At 47.3% G+C, this 18017-nt stretch overlaps 1 protein-coding gene across 3 annotated transcripts in view; it reads right to left on the bottom strand.

Moving 5' to 3' along the window:
• Nucleotides 1-18017, bottom strand: part of fam149a (family with sequence similarity 149 member A) — a 213866-nt gene that overhangs the window by 123688 nt on the left and 72161 nt on the right. For all 3 annotated transcript variants that reach the window (XM_085970968.1, XM_085970959.1, XM_085970951.1), the window contains exon 2: nucleotides 6141-6254. In XM_085970968.1, coding sequence (XP_085827094.1) covers nucleotides 6141-6254 — 114 coding nt within the window. The remainder of the gene's footprint in view (nucleotides 1-6140; nucleotides 6255-18017) is intronic.

Consider the following 18017-nt stretch of genomic DNA (forward strand, 5'->3'; position numbering starts at 1 on the left):
TTACTGATCATTACATCCCCCTTTCTTTGAGGTTAAACAAAATCAATATCAATCAACATTCAAGAAAAATGATAAAGATGATATCAGTAACACTTTTGTTAGTGCTCTATAAACAAACATTTTCACAACAGTCAACACATTTTCAAAGCCTTACTTTATACTCAAAGATTAAGTCTATCAGGCTTTTTTACTTCATGTGTGGATCTTCTCAGCACAGGTAAGTCTGATGTGTTTTCATGAGAGCCTGTATGTGTGTTCATGTTAGATTGTTCCGGTGGTGATTGACAAGATTCAGTTGCGGCATTGTCATCGATTTGTTCTTGGATAGTTTCTTGTGTTTTCAGGAGGGAACGGCGGTTCCTCCTGAGAATCTGTCCTTCCTCAGTTCTAACAGTGTATGACCTTGGTCCTACTTCCTCAAGAACAGTAGCTTTCCTGTTCCATGCATCTGGATCCTCAATCCTGACAACATCATCCCTTGTCAATGGTTTCAGAGTTTTGGATGACTTGTCATAGTTTGATTTCTGTTTCAGCTTTAACAGTTGAAGTCTCTGTCTCAGTTCCTTACTCTGCTTTTCTTTTGCACAGTAGGGTAGCGTGGTACGCAACTTGCGACCCATTAGGAGTTCAGCAGGTGAAGAACCAGAGTCTAAAGGTGAGGCTCGGTAGCTCAGCAGGGCGAGATAAGGATCAGACTTGCTTTCTGTTGCTTTCTTCAGCAGCTGTTTGAGAACTTGAACACCTTTCTCTGCCTTACCATTCGACTGGGCATACAGAGGACTGGATTTGATGTGCTGAAAGTCATAATGTGCTGCAAACTGTTGCCACTTCTTACAGTTGAAGCACGGACCATTGTCGCTAACTGCAATCCTGGGAATTCCATGTCTGGCGAAGATGGATTTAACATGTATTATGACACTGCTTGCTGATGTGCTTGAGATCAGCGCCATCTCAGGATAGTTAGAATAGTAGTCAATCACTATTAGATATTCTTTACCATTCAAATGAAAAAGGTCCATACCAACCTTTTACCATGGTCCTGTTGGTACGTCAGCTACTATCATTGGTTCCTTTGCTTGTTTGTTTTGGTGTTTCTGACATGTCTCACATTTGCCTATCATGTTCTCAATGTCCTTATTTATGCCAGGCCAATAATCAGTGTCTCTTGCTCTCCTTTTGCATTTTTCAATTCCGAGGTGTCCCTCATGAATCCTTTTGAGCATGTCTTGACGTAGAGCCTGTGGAATGACTATTCTGTTCTGTTTTAGTAATAGTCCACTTGCGACACTCAATTCTGACGTTATGTGATAGTACTTTGGACAGGAACCTTTTGGCCAACCATTGTGAATGTTCTCTATTGCTGTTTGTAACACTGTATCTTTTACTGTTTCTTCTGCTATTTGCTTTGATTTTGTGTCTGACACGGGTAGCGCAGCAGTGACCATACTCACATGAACATCCACGTCTTCCTCAGTAGAGCTCACATGACTCGTTGTGGGTGCTCGGAATAGTGCATCTGCTAACACTATGTGTTTGCCTGGTGTGTAGATCAGTTCAAAGTCATATCTTTGCAGTTTCATCATGAGCCATTGTATCCTTGGAGACATCTTATTCAGGTTCTTTTTTATGATGGCAACCAGTGGGCTGTGGTCTGTCTCAACTGTGAAGGTGGGAAGTCCATATATGTAGCCATGGAACTTTTCTAGTCCAACTACCAAGCCTAGACATTCCTTTTCAATCTGGGCGTATCAACACTCAGAATCAGTCATAGACCTGGAGGCATAGGCAACAGACTTCCAATCTTCACCCTCTGCTTGTAGCAAGACCGCACCTAGACCATCTTTTGATGCATCCGTTGACACTTTGATTCTCTTTGTTGGGTCAAAGAAGGTGAGTACAGGTGTGGGTGTCAGCACTGTTTTAAGGTTCATCCACTCTTGTTCATGTCTTTCTGTCCATGCGAACTCATTTGTTTTACGTAGCAGGTCTCGCAGACAGGCTGTCTTGGCTGACAAGTTAGGAATGAACTTTCCAATGAAGTTTATCATCCCCATGATGCGTAGCACTCCTTTTTTGTCAGTGGGTCTGGGCATGTTGAGTATGGCGTTTACTTTTTCCATATCTGGCTCTATTCCTTTACCAGATAGATTATCTCCTAGGAAAGTGACTTCCTGGACGCCAAACTGACACTTGGCTTTGTTGAGCTTCAGTCCATTCCGGCGTATGCTCTGTAGCACTTTAGTCAGTCTCTCATTGTGTTCTTTCAGTGTGGAGCCCCAGATGATGATGTCATCAACATAGACCCGAACTCCTTCCAGACCTTCAATTATCGCTCTATGAAAGATTTCAGATGCAGATATTATCCCGAAAGGTATTCTGAGGAAACAATACCTGCCAAATGGTGTGTTGAAGGTACAGTATTTGGTGCTTTCTTCATCCAGTTTTAGTTGCTAAAGTCCTTGTGAGGCATCGAGCTTTGTGAAGTATCGGGCACCTGACATTTCACTGGTGATTTCTTCTCGCTTGGGAATCTGGTAGTGTTCCCGTTTTATGTTCGCATTTAAGTCCTTTGGATCCATGCATATTCTTAGATCATTGTTCTTTTTCTTTACACATACCATGGAGTTAACCCAGTCTGTTGGCTCTTCGACTTTCCTGATGACTCCTAGTGTGGTCATTCTGTCCAGTTCATTCTTGAGCCGGTCACGCAGGGGTGCTGGAACTCTCCGTGGAGCATGTACCACTGGCTGAGCATCCTCCTTTAGCTGGATCTTATAAGTGAATGGTAGAACTCCAAATCCTTTGAACACATCCTGGAAATTACTTACTACAGAATCCACCGAGTCATCTGGTCTGCTTATGGCACAGTTTATATGGTAGACTCTCTTGACCAGTTCTAAGTCCTCACAAGCTTTGTCACCTAGTAGTGAATCAAGTCCTTCAGCCACAACAGAAAACATGATATGATGCACTTTGTCTTTGACTGTCACTTTAAGTCTGCATACACCTAAGCTATCTATTTTCTGTCCATTATAGTTCTTCAGTAGTACTGACTTTTTCTGTATTTTGGGCTTTTCTTTCATATTTTTAATGTCACTCATACTGATTAAGTTTGCTTTTGCCGCAGTGTCTAGTTTCAATGTAACTAATGCTCCATTTACCTGCAGTGGCATCATCCATTTGTCCTCTTTTACTGCATTAACTTTATGTTCAGCATTGTCCATTCCTGAGGGCTGCACATTTTCTGTATCCTTTTCTATATTGTCACATGACACCATTCGTACAAAAAATGTCTCACTTAAATCAGTGTCCTCAATTATATTGACTTGTTGCCCTTTCTTTGCCAAACAATGCTTTTCAAAAATAAAAACAAAGCGATTCTTTCCATGACATTTTGTGCACATTTTTCCAAATGCTGGGCATTGTTTTAACTGATGTTTATAACCACAGCGTTTACAATTAAAAATTCCTTCCTCCGATTGCTTTTCATTTCTGTTCTGCTCATGTTTCTTCCCTTTGTAGGACACAGCACCGACAGCAGCACTATCACTTACTACAATCGCATTATTATTATTTTCACTGAAAGTCTTCACGTGTTTTTGAGCTAGCTCACTGGCTTGGCATATTTTTACAGCATTTTCCAATGTTAGTTCGGTTTCTCTCAACAGACGTTCCCTGACCTTTTTATCATGAATACCAAACACAATCTGGTCACGAATCATGGATAATTTCAGTTCAGAGAAATTACATGTCTGTGCTTTCAGTTTTAGATCGGTCACAAAGCTATCAAAAGTCTCATTTTGCTGCTGTGTCCGTGAACAGAACACGTACCTCTCATAGGTTTCATTCTTTTTGGGAGAACAATGTGTATCAAACTTCTTTAGCACATCGTCCAATTTTTTTCTGTTCTCCTCTTGATCAAAAACAAATGTATTAAATACCTCTATCGCCTGTGGGCCTGCAACCGTGAGCAGCAATGCTATTTTCCTTGTGTCTGGCATCGTACCGAACCCGATGGCTGCAATGTAGAGTTCGAATCGTTGTTTGAAAGTCCGCCAATTGCAGTCGACATTCCCCATGAATTTCATAGATACATAGATACATAGAAGATAGGAGCAGGAGTAGGCCATTCGGCCCTTCGTGCCTGCTCCGCCATTTAATGAGATCATGGCTGATCCTTTAATTCAGTATCCCGTCCCCGCCTTCTCTCCGTAACCCTTAACCCCTTTTGCCCGTAGAAATATATCTAATTCCCTCTTAAATATATTTAATGAGTTGGCGTACACTGCCCTCTGTGGCAATGAGTTCCACAGGTTCACCACTCTCTGAGTGAAGAAATTCCCCCTCATCTCTGTCCTAAATGGTTTAGCCCTTATCCTTAAATTATGTCCTCTAGTTCTGTTCTCACCCGCCAAGGGAAACATTCCTTCTGCATCCAGTCTGTCTAGACCTGTCAGAATTTTATACACTTCTATGAGGTCCCCTCTCAATCTTCTAAACTCCAGTGTGTACATCCCTAAACTACATAGTCTCTCCTCATAGGTCATTCCCGCCATTCCTGGTATCAGCCTGGTGAATCGCCGCTGCACCCCCTCCATGGCAAGAACATCCTTCCTCAGATGAGGCGACCAAAACTGTACACAGTACTCGAGGTGTGGTCTCACCAGTGCCCTGTACAGCTGCAGCAAGGTATCCCTGTTCCTGTATTCTAACCCTTTTGCTATGAAGGCCAGCATACCGTTTGCCTTCTTGACCGCCTGTTGCACCTGCATGCTCGCCTTCAGTGACTGGTGTACAAGAACACCCAGGTCTCTCTGTACTTCCCCCTCTCCCAATCTATTGCCATTTAAATAATAATTTGCCCTCCCGTTCCTGCACCCAAGGTGGATAACTTCGCACTTGTCCACATTATAGTGCATCAATTTCAAACCCTCCGGTGGCTTCAAATGCACCATGTCGCGTTTCACAATATTCAGCAGATTTTACCAATCCTGGTACCATGTTATGTTCATTAATAACTAGTCGTTTTCATTATGAACAGCTAGCTTCTAGCTAGTCACTTTATTCATGCCATGTGGACTTGTACAGCATCCATCTTGACTACTGCCTTGTGGGTAGCCTAGTGCATCGTGGATAGCCCCACTCTTATATACATACAGTTCCACCTAGTGTACCATTCTAGAATGACATGTTACTGATCATTACAGTTAACTACCTGTTAACAGGCAGTTAATTGGCTCTAATCCCCTTCCTGCCTCGAGGAAACAGGTCCCTGCGCAACTCGGGGACCTGCCTCCCAGGAATTTGGCATGGAGGTGGGTTGGGAGTGGGGTCGGTACCCGCACCCAGTTTCTGCCATTTTCTCGGCAGTCCCGCCTCCACCCCACCTCCTCAGGGCTGGGAAAATTCCCCCCAACGTTTCAGGTCTGGAAAAAGTTATAGCTGTAACAGATTTTTTTAACAATTAACAATGCCACTCGTAATCTGAATAAGCACAACAGGCATTGAAATATATCACAGAAATCACACAATGCAGATAGAGGCCATTTCGGCCCATCGAGCCTGCACCGACACATATCCCACCCGATCCCCGTAACCCCTACACCAACACATATCCCACCCTATCCCCGTAACCCCACGTATTTAATCCCCCTAACACTAAAGGTCAATTTATCATAGCCAATCAACCTAACCCGCACATCTTTGGACTGTGGGAGGAAACCGGAGCACCCGGAGGAAACCCACGCAAACACGGGGAGAATGTGCAAACTCCACACAGACAGTCACCCGAGGCCGGATTCGAACCCGGGTCCCTGGCGCTGTGAGGCAACAGTGCTAACCACTATGCCACCGTGCTGCCACTATGCCATCATTAACATGTACTAGTTTCTTTACTGTTGCCTAAATTCACACTAAACTTCCCAGTGAAGCCAAATCATTTCACTAGAAATCAATGGAAAATTCAATGACAATTAAATGAATTAAAAGTGTAACATTCCTAGTCAGTGCAAATACACCAATATTCAACAATTACACCTGGCTTCTCCTCATGACTAAACCAGTTCCCGTGTACATTACTCATTCATAACTGTATAGTTTCTCCCTAATTATCACTTGAATAATGCATGAAAACATTTTACCTGTTGTAACTTTGAATTGCTCCTTGAACATGTTTTGTAAAATTTGTTGGAAGAGAATCACTTGTTTTTTCAGGAAAATGGTGATGGTCGGCTGTTCCTTTTGATAATCCCTTTCTGTTGGAAATTAGAAGACAAGTAAAGTAACATTGTCAACTTCTTCACTTGGCAGTTGCAAAAATTATTAGTCCTGAAATTGTGTGGCTGTTACAGCGAAGTCCAGCTGAAAGTCCATTGGGAGGCCAGTGGAACAGTTTCAAACTCAGTCAGGACCCAGATACATGAGGACCTGATCTTAAGTGTATGGCTTTATGGGTGGGGGGAAGGGGGGAATGAAACCTATATGCACCCCTACAAGGCCATCAACGCAAGACTTCCTAAGTTGGGAGTTCCCACAACTAGGCCCTTAGTTGAGGTCTGGCATAACATTGCTCTGGGAGTACCTAGCTGATAGCAGCAGAAGTGGGGCCCATCTAGGGGTCCTAACTGGGGTCAGGGCCTGGATTCCCGAAGATTGAGGGGATTTTTTGTTTTACATTTTCAAGTAGCCCCCTGAAATAGTGGACCGTTGGGGACAGCCAGACCTGGCACCTCCCCACCCGCGGGCCAGCCAGCATACAGCAATGCTACTGCGGCCCTTGGCAGGAGGAGGAGGGCACCACAAATGCATCACCAAGAAAGCCGAATTGTGGAGGCCCCTCCCTTAACCCTACAAACTTTGGTGGGGTGAGTGGTCGGGACCACTGAAGAGAGAATAGGAGAACTGAAGTTTCTCCAGTCTTTCCTCATAATTCAGTCCTCTAACACTAGGGGGGCGAAATTCATTATAGCCCAGGAATGGACACTAACTTCTGAAAAGTTTGAGGTTTAGCACCAGGTGCTAATGAATCTTGCTGCATGCTAAATTCAGTGTCATCGCTCAAAGAAAGGATGGGAGCGGTAAATCAAGCTCTAATGACCTAGCTCAGTGGCATTAGACTCAAAGCGCTAAGCAATTTCAGGTGCAGTCTGATCGCTACTCATCATTGTCACAGGCTCTTTCCAGTTCTTAAAGGGGAGGTTCATGCATGCTGCAGAACCTTATTCTCAGCATTGCTGGTTCTGCAGCTGTCTCAGCAAGCAGCAGAAGGCCACGGAGAAGGAACCGGACCATTGAAGGAGATGTCATTATGGCAGGTCAACAGCCCAAGGAGAGAGCTCGCAGATTCCACGACCACCCATTGGAGGTGTTGGTCTTCGCTGTGGAGAGGCGGAGGGTGGTGCTCTACCCGGCAAGGGCAGGAGGCCCTTGCCGCAAGTCTTCCACACCATGTGGAGGGAGGTAGCGCAGCACGTCTTGGGCAGCACTGTGGTCCCCAGGACCCACACACAGTGCAGGAAGAAATTTAATGACCTCACTCAGGTGGTCAGAGTGAGTCAATGCTTCAACAAATGCTACATACCACCATCTGAACCTCAGTCTGCACACACTGCCCAAAGCACCACACCCCCAGCACTCACCCACCAACAATCTCCACCTACCAACACTCATACCCACATCTCACACCTTGCACACAATGACAGCTATTCAACTATGGCAGGCACATCTCCCAAACACATTGCTCCACACTCACTCACACACTTTCCTCTCTTGCAGGCCAAGGTCGCTCACAACAGGAGGGAGCAGGAGCACACAGGCGGGGGACAAGCTGACACCCAACCACTGTCTGAGCTGGAGGAAAGAGTGCTGCAAGTCATTGGGTGTCAGGTGGTGGGCGCCATGGCCACTGACGACGTTGCCCCCTTGGGGACAACAACAGTATGTTCATCCCCACTCCTTCTCACATCCCACCTCCCCCTCACCCCACAAGCCTTTCCCACTTTCCAGCTAATCATGCTGTATGCATGCCTTTCTCCTTTCCTGCCCCCCTCCCCTCACCTTAACCCAACTCTTGTGCCTTTATGCTTTCAGATAATGATCAAGCAGCTGAGCAGCCTGTCCCTGAGGGTACCATAGAGAACGAGGCGGGAGAAAAGGAGGACGAAGAACACACCACGTCACTGCATGTCTCACCCGCAGGCACCAGCTCAGATACTGGCACTACACGTTCTTTAGAGGCTAGTATAGTAGTGGGATCTGCACAAGGTGAGGCACTGGGGACAAGTGGGCTGCAGCAAGGCCAGGGGCAATGGGTAGCTTGGGAGTCAGCTGCCCGGAGGGTGAGTTCGCGCACGAGTTCTGCTGCACAGGACTCAGATGAGGACGTCGATGGGGAGGTCTTTAGAAGAAGGGTGATGGGCATGCACACGGAGATGATAGGTTCAATGGCAAGGGTGCCCAAGAGCCTCTCAGCAATGGTAAGGAGTGTGGAGGAGTCCACCTCCAACATTGCACAGAGCTCTGCGCACATCATGGAGCCTATCATTTCCAGTCTGCAAAGGATGGTAGACTCCCAGAGGTCGTGGTGACCCAGACCTGATGCCACGTATGATGAGCGATGTGGCAGCTTCCATTGAAGCACAGGCAGAATCCACGCAACATCTTAGTTCTGTAATGCAGCCTATGCTTGGTGCCATCGATTCTCAGTCTGCTCTCATGCAGTCTCAGCTTGATGCCACGCAAGCTCTGATTGCTGCCATCGTGGCTGGGTTTACCACCGTTACCCGGGACTTTTACAGTGTCACAGCAGGCTAGCAATCTGTGCTCCAGCAGATTGGTAGGGATGCTGAGGCGCTGCCCCGGGGGAATGGCAGTGGGTCAGTGGAGCAGGAAGCTGCTGTCCTCTCTCAGGATGACAGCATTCATAGAAACATAGAAGATAGGAGCAGGAGTAGGCCATTCGGCCCTTCGAGCCTGCTCCACCATTCAATGAGATCATGGCTGATCATCCAAATTCTGTACCCGGTCACTGCCTTCTCCCCATATCCCTTGATCCCTTTAGCCTTAAGAAATATATCCAACTCTTTCTTGAATATACTTAATGAACTGGCCTCCACCGCCCTCTGTGGCAGAGAATTCCACAGGTTCACCACTCTCTGGGTGAAGAAATTCCTCCTCATCCCTGTCCTAAATGGCTTACCCCTTATCTTTAGATTGTGACCCCTGGTTCTGGGCTCCCCTGCCATCGGGAACATCCTTCCTGCATCTAGTCTGTCCAGGCCAGACAGAATTTTATAGGTTTCGATGAGATCCCCTCTCAATCTTCTAAACTCCAGTGAGTATAAGCCCAATCGACACAATCTCTCCTCATATGTCATTCCTGGCATCCCAGGTATCAGCCTGGTGAATCTTCGCTGCACTCCTTCCATGGCAAGAATGTCCTTCCTCAGGTAAGGCGAACAAAACTGCACACAATACTCAAGGTGTGGTCTCACCAAGGCCCTGTACAACTGCAGCAAGACATCCTTGTTCTTGTACTCGAACCCTCTTGCTACAAAGGCCAACATGCCATTTGCCTTCTTAACCGCCTGCTGCACCTGCATGCTTACCTTCAGCGACTGGTGTACAAGAACACCCAGGTCTCTTTGCACTTCCCCTTCTCCCAATCTATTACCATTCAAATAATAATCTGCCTTCCTGTTTTTGCCACCAAAGTGGATAACCTCACATTTATCCACATTATAGTGCATTTGCCATGTTTCTGCCCAATCACCCAACCTGTCCAAATCCTGCTCCCACCACTGGCACTCCGCCATTGCCCTTGTCACTGCCTGTCATCCAGCCAGCCCAGACTGCTGCCGCCCATGCTGAGGTGGTGCAGTCTATAGCCGGGCCTTCCAGGCCCAGAGCTGGTCGAGGGCATCCTGCAAGGTCATCTTAAGTCTCCCACACGAACACTCAGCAGCCTTCCACCCGCCATGCTGCAGCCACTGGGCCAACATTTCGTAGGAGCACTAGAGCAGGCAAAGGCACAGTAACGAGGGGCACTAAGGGATTGCACATGGGTGAATTGCTAATATTGTTGTTGTAAATATGTGTTCACTGATTATTGATAAATTTATTAATTGGCTTTAGATGATTTTGTGGTGTCTCTCATTTCAGCTTTGCGCTGTGATATGGCCTGCGACAGGGATGGAATGATGGGGATGTGGTGAGCAACGGGGATCTGGGGTTTAATTTATTGGAACTGCAGTCTGATGAGGCGATCACGGACTGCTCTTCCAGAAGGCCGATTGAGTGGTTGCCTTCTCCCTCGCTCCTGTTCCTCCTCCTCCTCCTCCTCATCTTCCTCGTCCTCCTCATCCTCATCCTCCTCCTGAGGTGGTCCCGCAATCTCTGGTGGCAAGGGCTGGACCCTCATGATGGCCAGATTGTGGAGCATGCAGCAGACCACAACCAAATCGGACACCCGCTCCAGCGAATACTGGAGGGCTCCTCCTGAGGGGTCAAGGCAGCAGAACCATTGCTTGAGCGCCCCGATGGTCTGCTCGATGATGTTCCTGGTGGCAGTATGGCTCTCATTATATGAGTGCTGTGCAGGAGTGCTGGGGTTGCGGAGGGGTGTCATGAGTCAGGTGGAGAGCAGATAGCCCTCGTCTCCGACCAGCCAGCCGTGAGCTTGATGTGGTGGCTGAAAGAGTGCTGGAACACCAGTCTGCCGCAGGATGAAGGCATCGTGGTTGCTGCCAGGATAGCGGGCATTCACATTGAGGATTAGCTGTCTGTGGTCGCACACCAACTGCACACTAAGTGAGTGGTAGCCTTTGCGGTTACGGAAGATCTCAGGATTGTTATGCAGTGCCCGCAAAGCCACGTGGGTGCAGTCAATGGCGCCCTGCACCATGGGGAAGCCCATTATCCTGGCAAAGCCACATGCACGTTCATCCTGCTTCTCTCTGGTGATGGGGATGGAAATGTAGTCCCTTCTCCTATGTAGAGAGCCTCTGTGACCTCCCGGATGCAGTGATGGATGGCAAACTGTGAGGTGTTACCTATATCTCCTGTTGCAGACTGGAAGGATCCGCTGGCGAAGAAATTGAGGGCAACGGTGACCTTGACTGCCACTGAGAGAGCCGTCCTCGCCCTGATCTGAGGCTGGAGGTCTGGTTGCAGGAGGTGGCAGAGTTCTGTGACCACATCCTTGGTGAAGCGGAGCCTTCTAATACACTGCTCCTGGCTTAATTGGAGGTAGGAGAAGTGCTCTCGGGAGACCCTCAGAGGGAAAGGCCTCCTGTTGAGAGGCCTAATGGCCCTCCTCCTCCCTCTGGCCACATCTTACAATCTTTCTCACTGCCTGCGCTCCCTCCGCCGTAGATCCTGGAGGGCCAGGTCAATTGCCAGTACAGCCCCCATTAATGTAATGATGTGTAGCACTATGACATTTTGTCAGAATAAATGTAACAAATTGTTAGTAGCCACAACACTACTAAAGAACCTTTAAATTACTGAATTAAACTGTTGCACAACATCAGACTGACAAGGAAACAGTGAAACAGCACTAACATGACAACTGCGACTCATTACTCACATCCCTTTAAGTAACGCCCCTGGAGCCGCCTTCTGCCTGTTTCACGCCTCCTCTTCCTGTCGGTGTCGGGGCAAGGCGCTAAGGCAAGGGGCGATAATCAATTTGGCAGATCGGGTGCTAAGTGAACGTTAGCGCCCCCGCCAGGTGCTAACCAACCGAATTTCTCCCCCTAGGGATCATCCTGTGGCTCTTTACTGCACTGACTCCAGCGCTTGAATGTCTCCCTTCTAACTTGGTGATCAGAATTGGACATGGCAATCTAGTGCAGTCTGACCAGTTTAATCACAACTTCCTTTGACTTGTATTCTACAGTATTGGCTTTATAATTCAATATTTTATTGGACTGATGATGAGAGTGGACGAGGATCCAGGCACTTAAGGTGGAAGCACAGTGTTGTCATCAACCTATTTCCTAGCCTTAGAAGTGAAAGCTCCAAAATGAGTTAGTGGCTCCTGCCAATGCTCTCTCTAACCATTTGTATTTTCTCCACCCTCTTACCTCCAACTGCAGTGAGACATTGATGGTTGGCATATATGTATCACCCCCCTCTGCCCTTCCCCACCGATTTTACATTTTACATCATTCATTCCAGTATATTTTAGCATTCTCTTTAATATATTTTACATAAATTGTTGCTATATATCTCCTCCTAATACATTTTATATCACTTAATGTACCCAGTACTGTAGTGTATGTAACCTGTACTACCTTAAGAGGATACCTTAAGGTGATGGACTACTTTTTGATGGCTCCTGTACATTGTAGTACCGGTGGTGACCACACTGGTATATAAACCCTGCGGAGCAAAGTGTATCTCAGTTCAGCCCTGACCCTCAATCACTAAAGACCTGTTTACTTACTTCTGTAGTCTGTGTCCTGTTATTCAGTATAACTGCATTTGAAAACACAGACTCAACAGTGGCGACGAGTCTGATCTTACCTAGCGGCAGTTTTGCATCAAAGGAAGCTTCATCCTCAGAAACGGGCGTCGAAAAAGGGCATCCGCCCTCAACATCCTGCTGAGCACTGCATCGCACGGGAGGCCATCGGGAACCCGGGTTGGTTTTCTGGCCACGAAGTCAAACATCAGTGAGCATCCCTTCTACGACAACGGCGGGTAAGCCCGATCGAGCGGCACGGGGGGGAAGTCGGCCGAGTTGTCAGTGGGAGAAGGGGAGGGAAAACGACGAAAAGGGCGGAGAACACGACCGCAGCCGGTGTCAGGGGCCGGACTGCAATCGGGGCAGAGATGCGCAGCAGCCAGAAAAACGTTTATGGCCACAAGGACCGCGGGAGCGGCGGGGAACAAGAGCAGCAGCGCAGGGGAAAATAAAGGACCACTGGGAGGCGTGGATGGCAACAGCGCGGGAATCGCCATTTTGAGTCGGCGGGGGAAGAAGACAAGCGTGGGAAAAGCCGCCAAGCGCGGGAAAAGCCGCCATCTTAAATTTAAAAAAAATTAAAAATAATAATAATAATATCCGAAGGGAAAGGAGAAACTCAGCAAGGATGCCAAAAATGGGTAACATCACTGCTTTTGATAACGATGTGGAAGATTGGGCCACTTATGTGGAACGCATCGAAGTTTACTGTGCAACGAATGAGGTACCGGATGATAAGAAAGCACTAACCCTATTAAACTCGATGGGTGTGAAGACGTACAGGTTATTAAGGAACCTTGTAACCCCGGACAAACCGATAGGGAAGAGTTTCGCGGATATTGTTACTATCCTGCAAGAGCATTTAAACCCCACGCCGCTGCTGATAGCGGAACGATTTAAATTCTACAAAAGAATTCAACTTAAAGAAGAAAGCAACGCTGAATTCCGAACAGAACTGCGCAAGTTATCAAAGTACTGCCAGTTCGGAACAGGACTAGCAGATGCACTGAGAGATAAGTTTGTGTGTGGGCTCCTAAGGGAAGGAACCCAGAAGCGACTGCTAGAGGAAAAGGACCTTACGCTGGACAAAGCTTTCAGCATTGCAGCATCCCACGAGGCAGCAGCACGGGGCGCTGCAGAGATACAGCAAAGGCCATTGGAATTCAGCACCAATGAAATGGCATTGGGCGCAGTAAAGTGCTATCGTTGCGGAAGGACAACGCATGACCAGAACCAGTGCTGGTTCAAAGACAAAGAATGCAGGCAATGTGGCAAACTTGGTCACATAGCGAGAGTATGCCAGTCAGGAAAGAAGACCAGCAGCAAAAAGTCACCGCAGGAGAAGTACAAAAAAGTACACAAGGTGACAGAGAACAGTTCGGATGAACAGAAGATGGATTCAGACTCCAGCAGTAAGAAACTGGGTTGTCTGAAAATACATAATGTGGGTAACACAGCAGACCACCAAACTATCTGGGTCATGCTTCGGATAGCAGGAGTCCAAGTGAAGATGGAATTGGACACTGGGTCGGCATTAACGGTCATGAATAAGCAAGATTACAAAAGGTTATTCTCGCACATTCCCCTGAGGGATACGGAGATTGTATTGAAAACATACACGGGGCAAATAGTATACCCCAAAGGAAAGATAAAAGTAAATGTGGTCTACAATGGTAAAGAAAGTCAGAAAATGGACTTGTATGTGTTACCTGATGGAGGTCCGCCACTACTGGGACGGGAATGGATCCGGAGAATAAATGTGGACTGGCATTCCATACAAGCACTGACTGTAGATGCCTGTAAGGAGGACGACGTCAAACCTAAACGACTGTCCAAAATCTTAGACGATGCTAAGGAGGTGTTCCAACAGGGACTTAGAACACTGAAAGGAATTACGGCAACCATCAAGGTTGAAGAACATGCAAACCCAAAATTTTTCAAAGCCAGACCGGTGCCTTATGCGATACGACCTGCTGTGGAAGCAGAGCTGGAGGGGCTAGAACGTTCAGGGGTACTGTCCAAGGTGGACTAGAGCGAATGGGCTCCACCCATTGTTCCTGTCATGAAGCGTTCGTCGAGCAACAAGCCGGGGGAACCTGGGAAGGTTCGCATCTGTGGCGATTTCAAGATCACTGTTAATCCGGTTCTTCACACGGTGCAATATCCGCTTCCGCGGATTGAAGATATCTTCGCTTCGCTGTCTGGCGGGAAACACTTCACCAAGATAGACCTGGCGCAGGCGTACCTACAGATGGAAGTTGATGAAGCATCACGTCAGTATCTCACGATCAACACACATAAGGGCTTATATCGGTATAATAGACTGGTTTTTGGAGTGGCATCGGCTCCAGCGATTTGGCAAAGGGCCATGGAGCAGGTATTGCAGGGAATCCCGGGCACACAATGCTACCTGGATGACATCCTGATTACAGGAGATAACGATAAGGATCACCTCGCGAATTTGGAGCAGGTGTTCATTAGATTGAAAGAATATGGGCTCAGAGTTAATCGCCAGAAATGCGAGTTCTTTCAAAAGCGAATCTCGTACTGCGGCCATGTCATTGACCAGGAGGGGCTCCATAAGTCACCTGACAAGATCGAAGCTGTTGTCAAAGCTCCTGCACCGGAAAATGTATCCCAGTTGAGGTCGTTCCTCGGGTTGGTTAACTATTACCACAAGTTTCTTCCAAATTTATCCACGGTGTTACACCCGCTAAACACTCTTTTGCAAATGGGAATACCATGGAAGTGGAGCGATGATTGTAAACGGGCTTTTCAAAAGAGCAAGGCACTGATCACCTCTAAGGAAGCGTTGGCTCACTTTAACCCAACGCTGCCTATTCGCTTAGCTTGTGATGCTTCTCCATATGGTATCGGGGCAGTGCTCTCACATAAGTTTCCAGATGGCTCGGAAAGGCCAGTCGCTTTCGCATCCAGATCATTGACCTCCGCTGAGCACAACTATGCTCAGATAGATAGGGAGGCTCTCAGCCTCATGTGGGGAGTTAAGAAATTTAACCATTACCTGCAAGGCCAAAAGTTTACGCTGCTGACAGATCACCAGCCGTTGGTTTCCATTTTCAACCCTAAGAAGGGTGTTCCGGTAATGACGGCGCAGAGGCTTCAGAGATGGTCCCTTTTCCTAGGGGCGCATCAATATGATATTGAATTCAAAGGTACAAAGCAACATGGTAATGCTGATGGGCTGTCGCGCCTGCCACTACCTACAGCGGAAGAGGCACCGGCAGTTGACCCTGTCGAGATATTTCACTCGACCATCATCGAATGCTTACCAGTCACCAATGCGGGTATTGAGAGAGAGACCCGAAATGACCCGACACTGTCTCGGGTCTACGACTTGACAGTGAAGGGATGGCCAGCACATGGCGAACCACTGTTACCAGCATTCTCAGCCAGACGAGAACAGCTGTCCGTATCTCAAGGAACATTGATGTATGGAACAAGGGTGATTATTCCTCCTAAATTAAGGGAGAGAGTTCTGAAAGAATTGCATGAAGGTCATCTGGGGGGAGTCAAGATGAAAAGCCTTGCTAGGGCTTATGTGTGGTGGCCAGGTATCGACAAACAAATAGAGGATCTGACTAAAAGCTGCTCAGGGTGCCAAAAAATTCAAAATGCACCTCCAATTGCACCGCTGCATCCGTGGGAATGGCCTTCAGCCCCATGGCAACGTATGCATATCGACTTTGCAGGTCCATTCATGGATTCCATGTTTTTGATAGCAGTAGACGCATATTCTAAATGGCCAGAAGTGATTAAAATGTCGACCACTGTAAGAATTCGCAATAATTTACAGTTCTGAAGATCAATTTATTTGATTAAAGAATCCCTGGGCGTTGTGCTTTTAACTTTCCAGGGATAAAAATGGCTGTCACCACATGGCCGAAGATGAAGGACAATGCTTTGTTTACAAAGCAATTGAATGCTATTAGCATTTGTTTGTATAGCGAGTGGATACATCTAAACTGCAGAAGAGACTTTTATACCTTGAATGGGAAACGTTTAAGAATTGAATGGGTTTTAAATCACCCAGCACTGGACAATAGGGCTGTTGCATTCTTTTGTTTCAGCCCAGGGAGCTCCAGAAGACACATTAACCCAATCTAACCACTTTGAGTTAGCCAATCACAGCTTTTCTTGTGTATTGGACCCTTTGGGTGGGGAATTTTGCACACAGCCCTTGCAGGGCAGAACAGCAGGGGGGAGGGGGGTGCTCACCATATATGATAGCTGCTGAGAAGCTATCTCTCTCTTTACTTCCTGGGACCATAGGTGAGCCTCTCTCTCTCTCTCTCTCTCTCTCGCTCACTTCGCTGGACCACAGGTGAGCAGAGTTTCTGACTCCTCAACAAGGCAACCTAGCAGGAGTTAAGGGGTGGTGATTTAAGGGTATTGCTAAGATTGTTTAAATAACATTGTAGCCATTGTATCCCTCATTTTCGCCATCTGCAACCCCCTGTTATATAGTTTTACTGTAATTACTGTGTTCGTGTGGTATAGTTTATTCTTTTGATTGTAGTTTATTTAGGTAATAAAACTTGATTTTTTTTTCTCTCATCCAAACGACTTGTTCCGTTTTAATATCATTAATTATAAGTTCCTCCACTCAGAACTAAAGGAGGGGTAGCGATTCAGAACCGCTGTTTTAAAATTGGTTTTATTGGAATTGGTCTGGTGCAGGCAAAGGCTGCAAGACCAGGAAAATTACTTTAAACCAGTTTAAAGAAGCCCCCAACCCTTACAATGGTGAGCCAGGTAGGAGTGGAGGCAGTTTTTGATTTAATAAGTGGTCTGGATCTGGAGAAAGTACCAGCTCTTGTTTCTCTCATTTTCAGTATGTGGGTAGCCCTGCGGATTTTAGCGGTAGTGTGTAGGCTGACCTATCGGGGTATAGGTGGCTGGGTTAGGAAGAGTGTGAAGAGAGAGCAGGAGGAGGTCCACGAGGTTAAACCTGGGGCTCAGTATAAGAAAGAGTGCCACCAGGAGGGGAACAGTCCCTCCCAGGCTAGGTTAAATTGCTATGGGTGTGGGAAAGACGGTCACTGGAGAAAAGCCTGTAAGAATCCCTGGAAGGGTAGCAAGGGAAAGAATCCCCCAGCCCCAGTCCAAAGGGTAGAGACAGGAATCTCCCCCGCCTCAGTCGAGTCGCTACTGGAAGCAATGCGGTCTCTCCTGACCAACCAGGGAAAGGTAGCAGCCATCAATGGTGCTGCATCCCCCTCGCCCACCTCTGCCTCCCCACAATGACTGGCCGGTATGCTGGTCAAAGAGAGTGCACGTGCAGGCACTTTCTGGGACCCATATGGGTCCGGGCCAGTGGCAGTGATTACAGGCAGGGATGGGGCACAGAGAAATTCAGAAAAATTGTACAAGGCAAGTTCAAGTTCACCGCCTGTAAAGACAGGCACTGTGGCCTGTTTAAAGGGACCAGCTTCCCAGCCCGCTTCTAGAGTGGTCCCCCCCATGATGTGGGACCCTGTGGGGGCAGGGATAGCAATCCCTCTTGCAGGAGACATAGGGAGGAAGCTGA

Source organism: Somniosus microcephalus, chromosome 2 (genome assembly GCF_052327205.1).
Source record: "Somniosus microcephalus isolate GS21.2 chromosome 2, FLI_Smic_1.0, whole genome shotgun sequence".
NCBI lineage: Eukaryota > Metazoa > Chordata > Chondrichthyes > Squaliformes > Somniosidae > Somniosus > Somniosus microcephalus.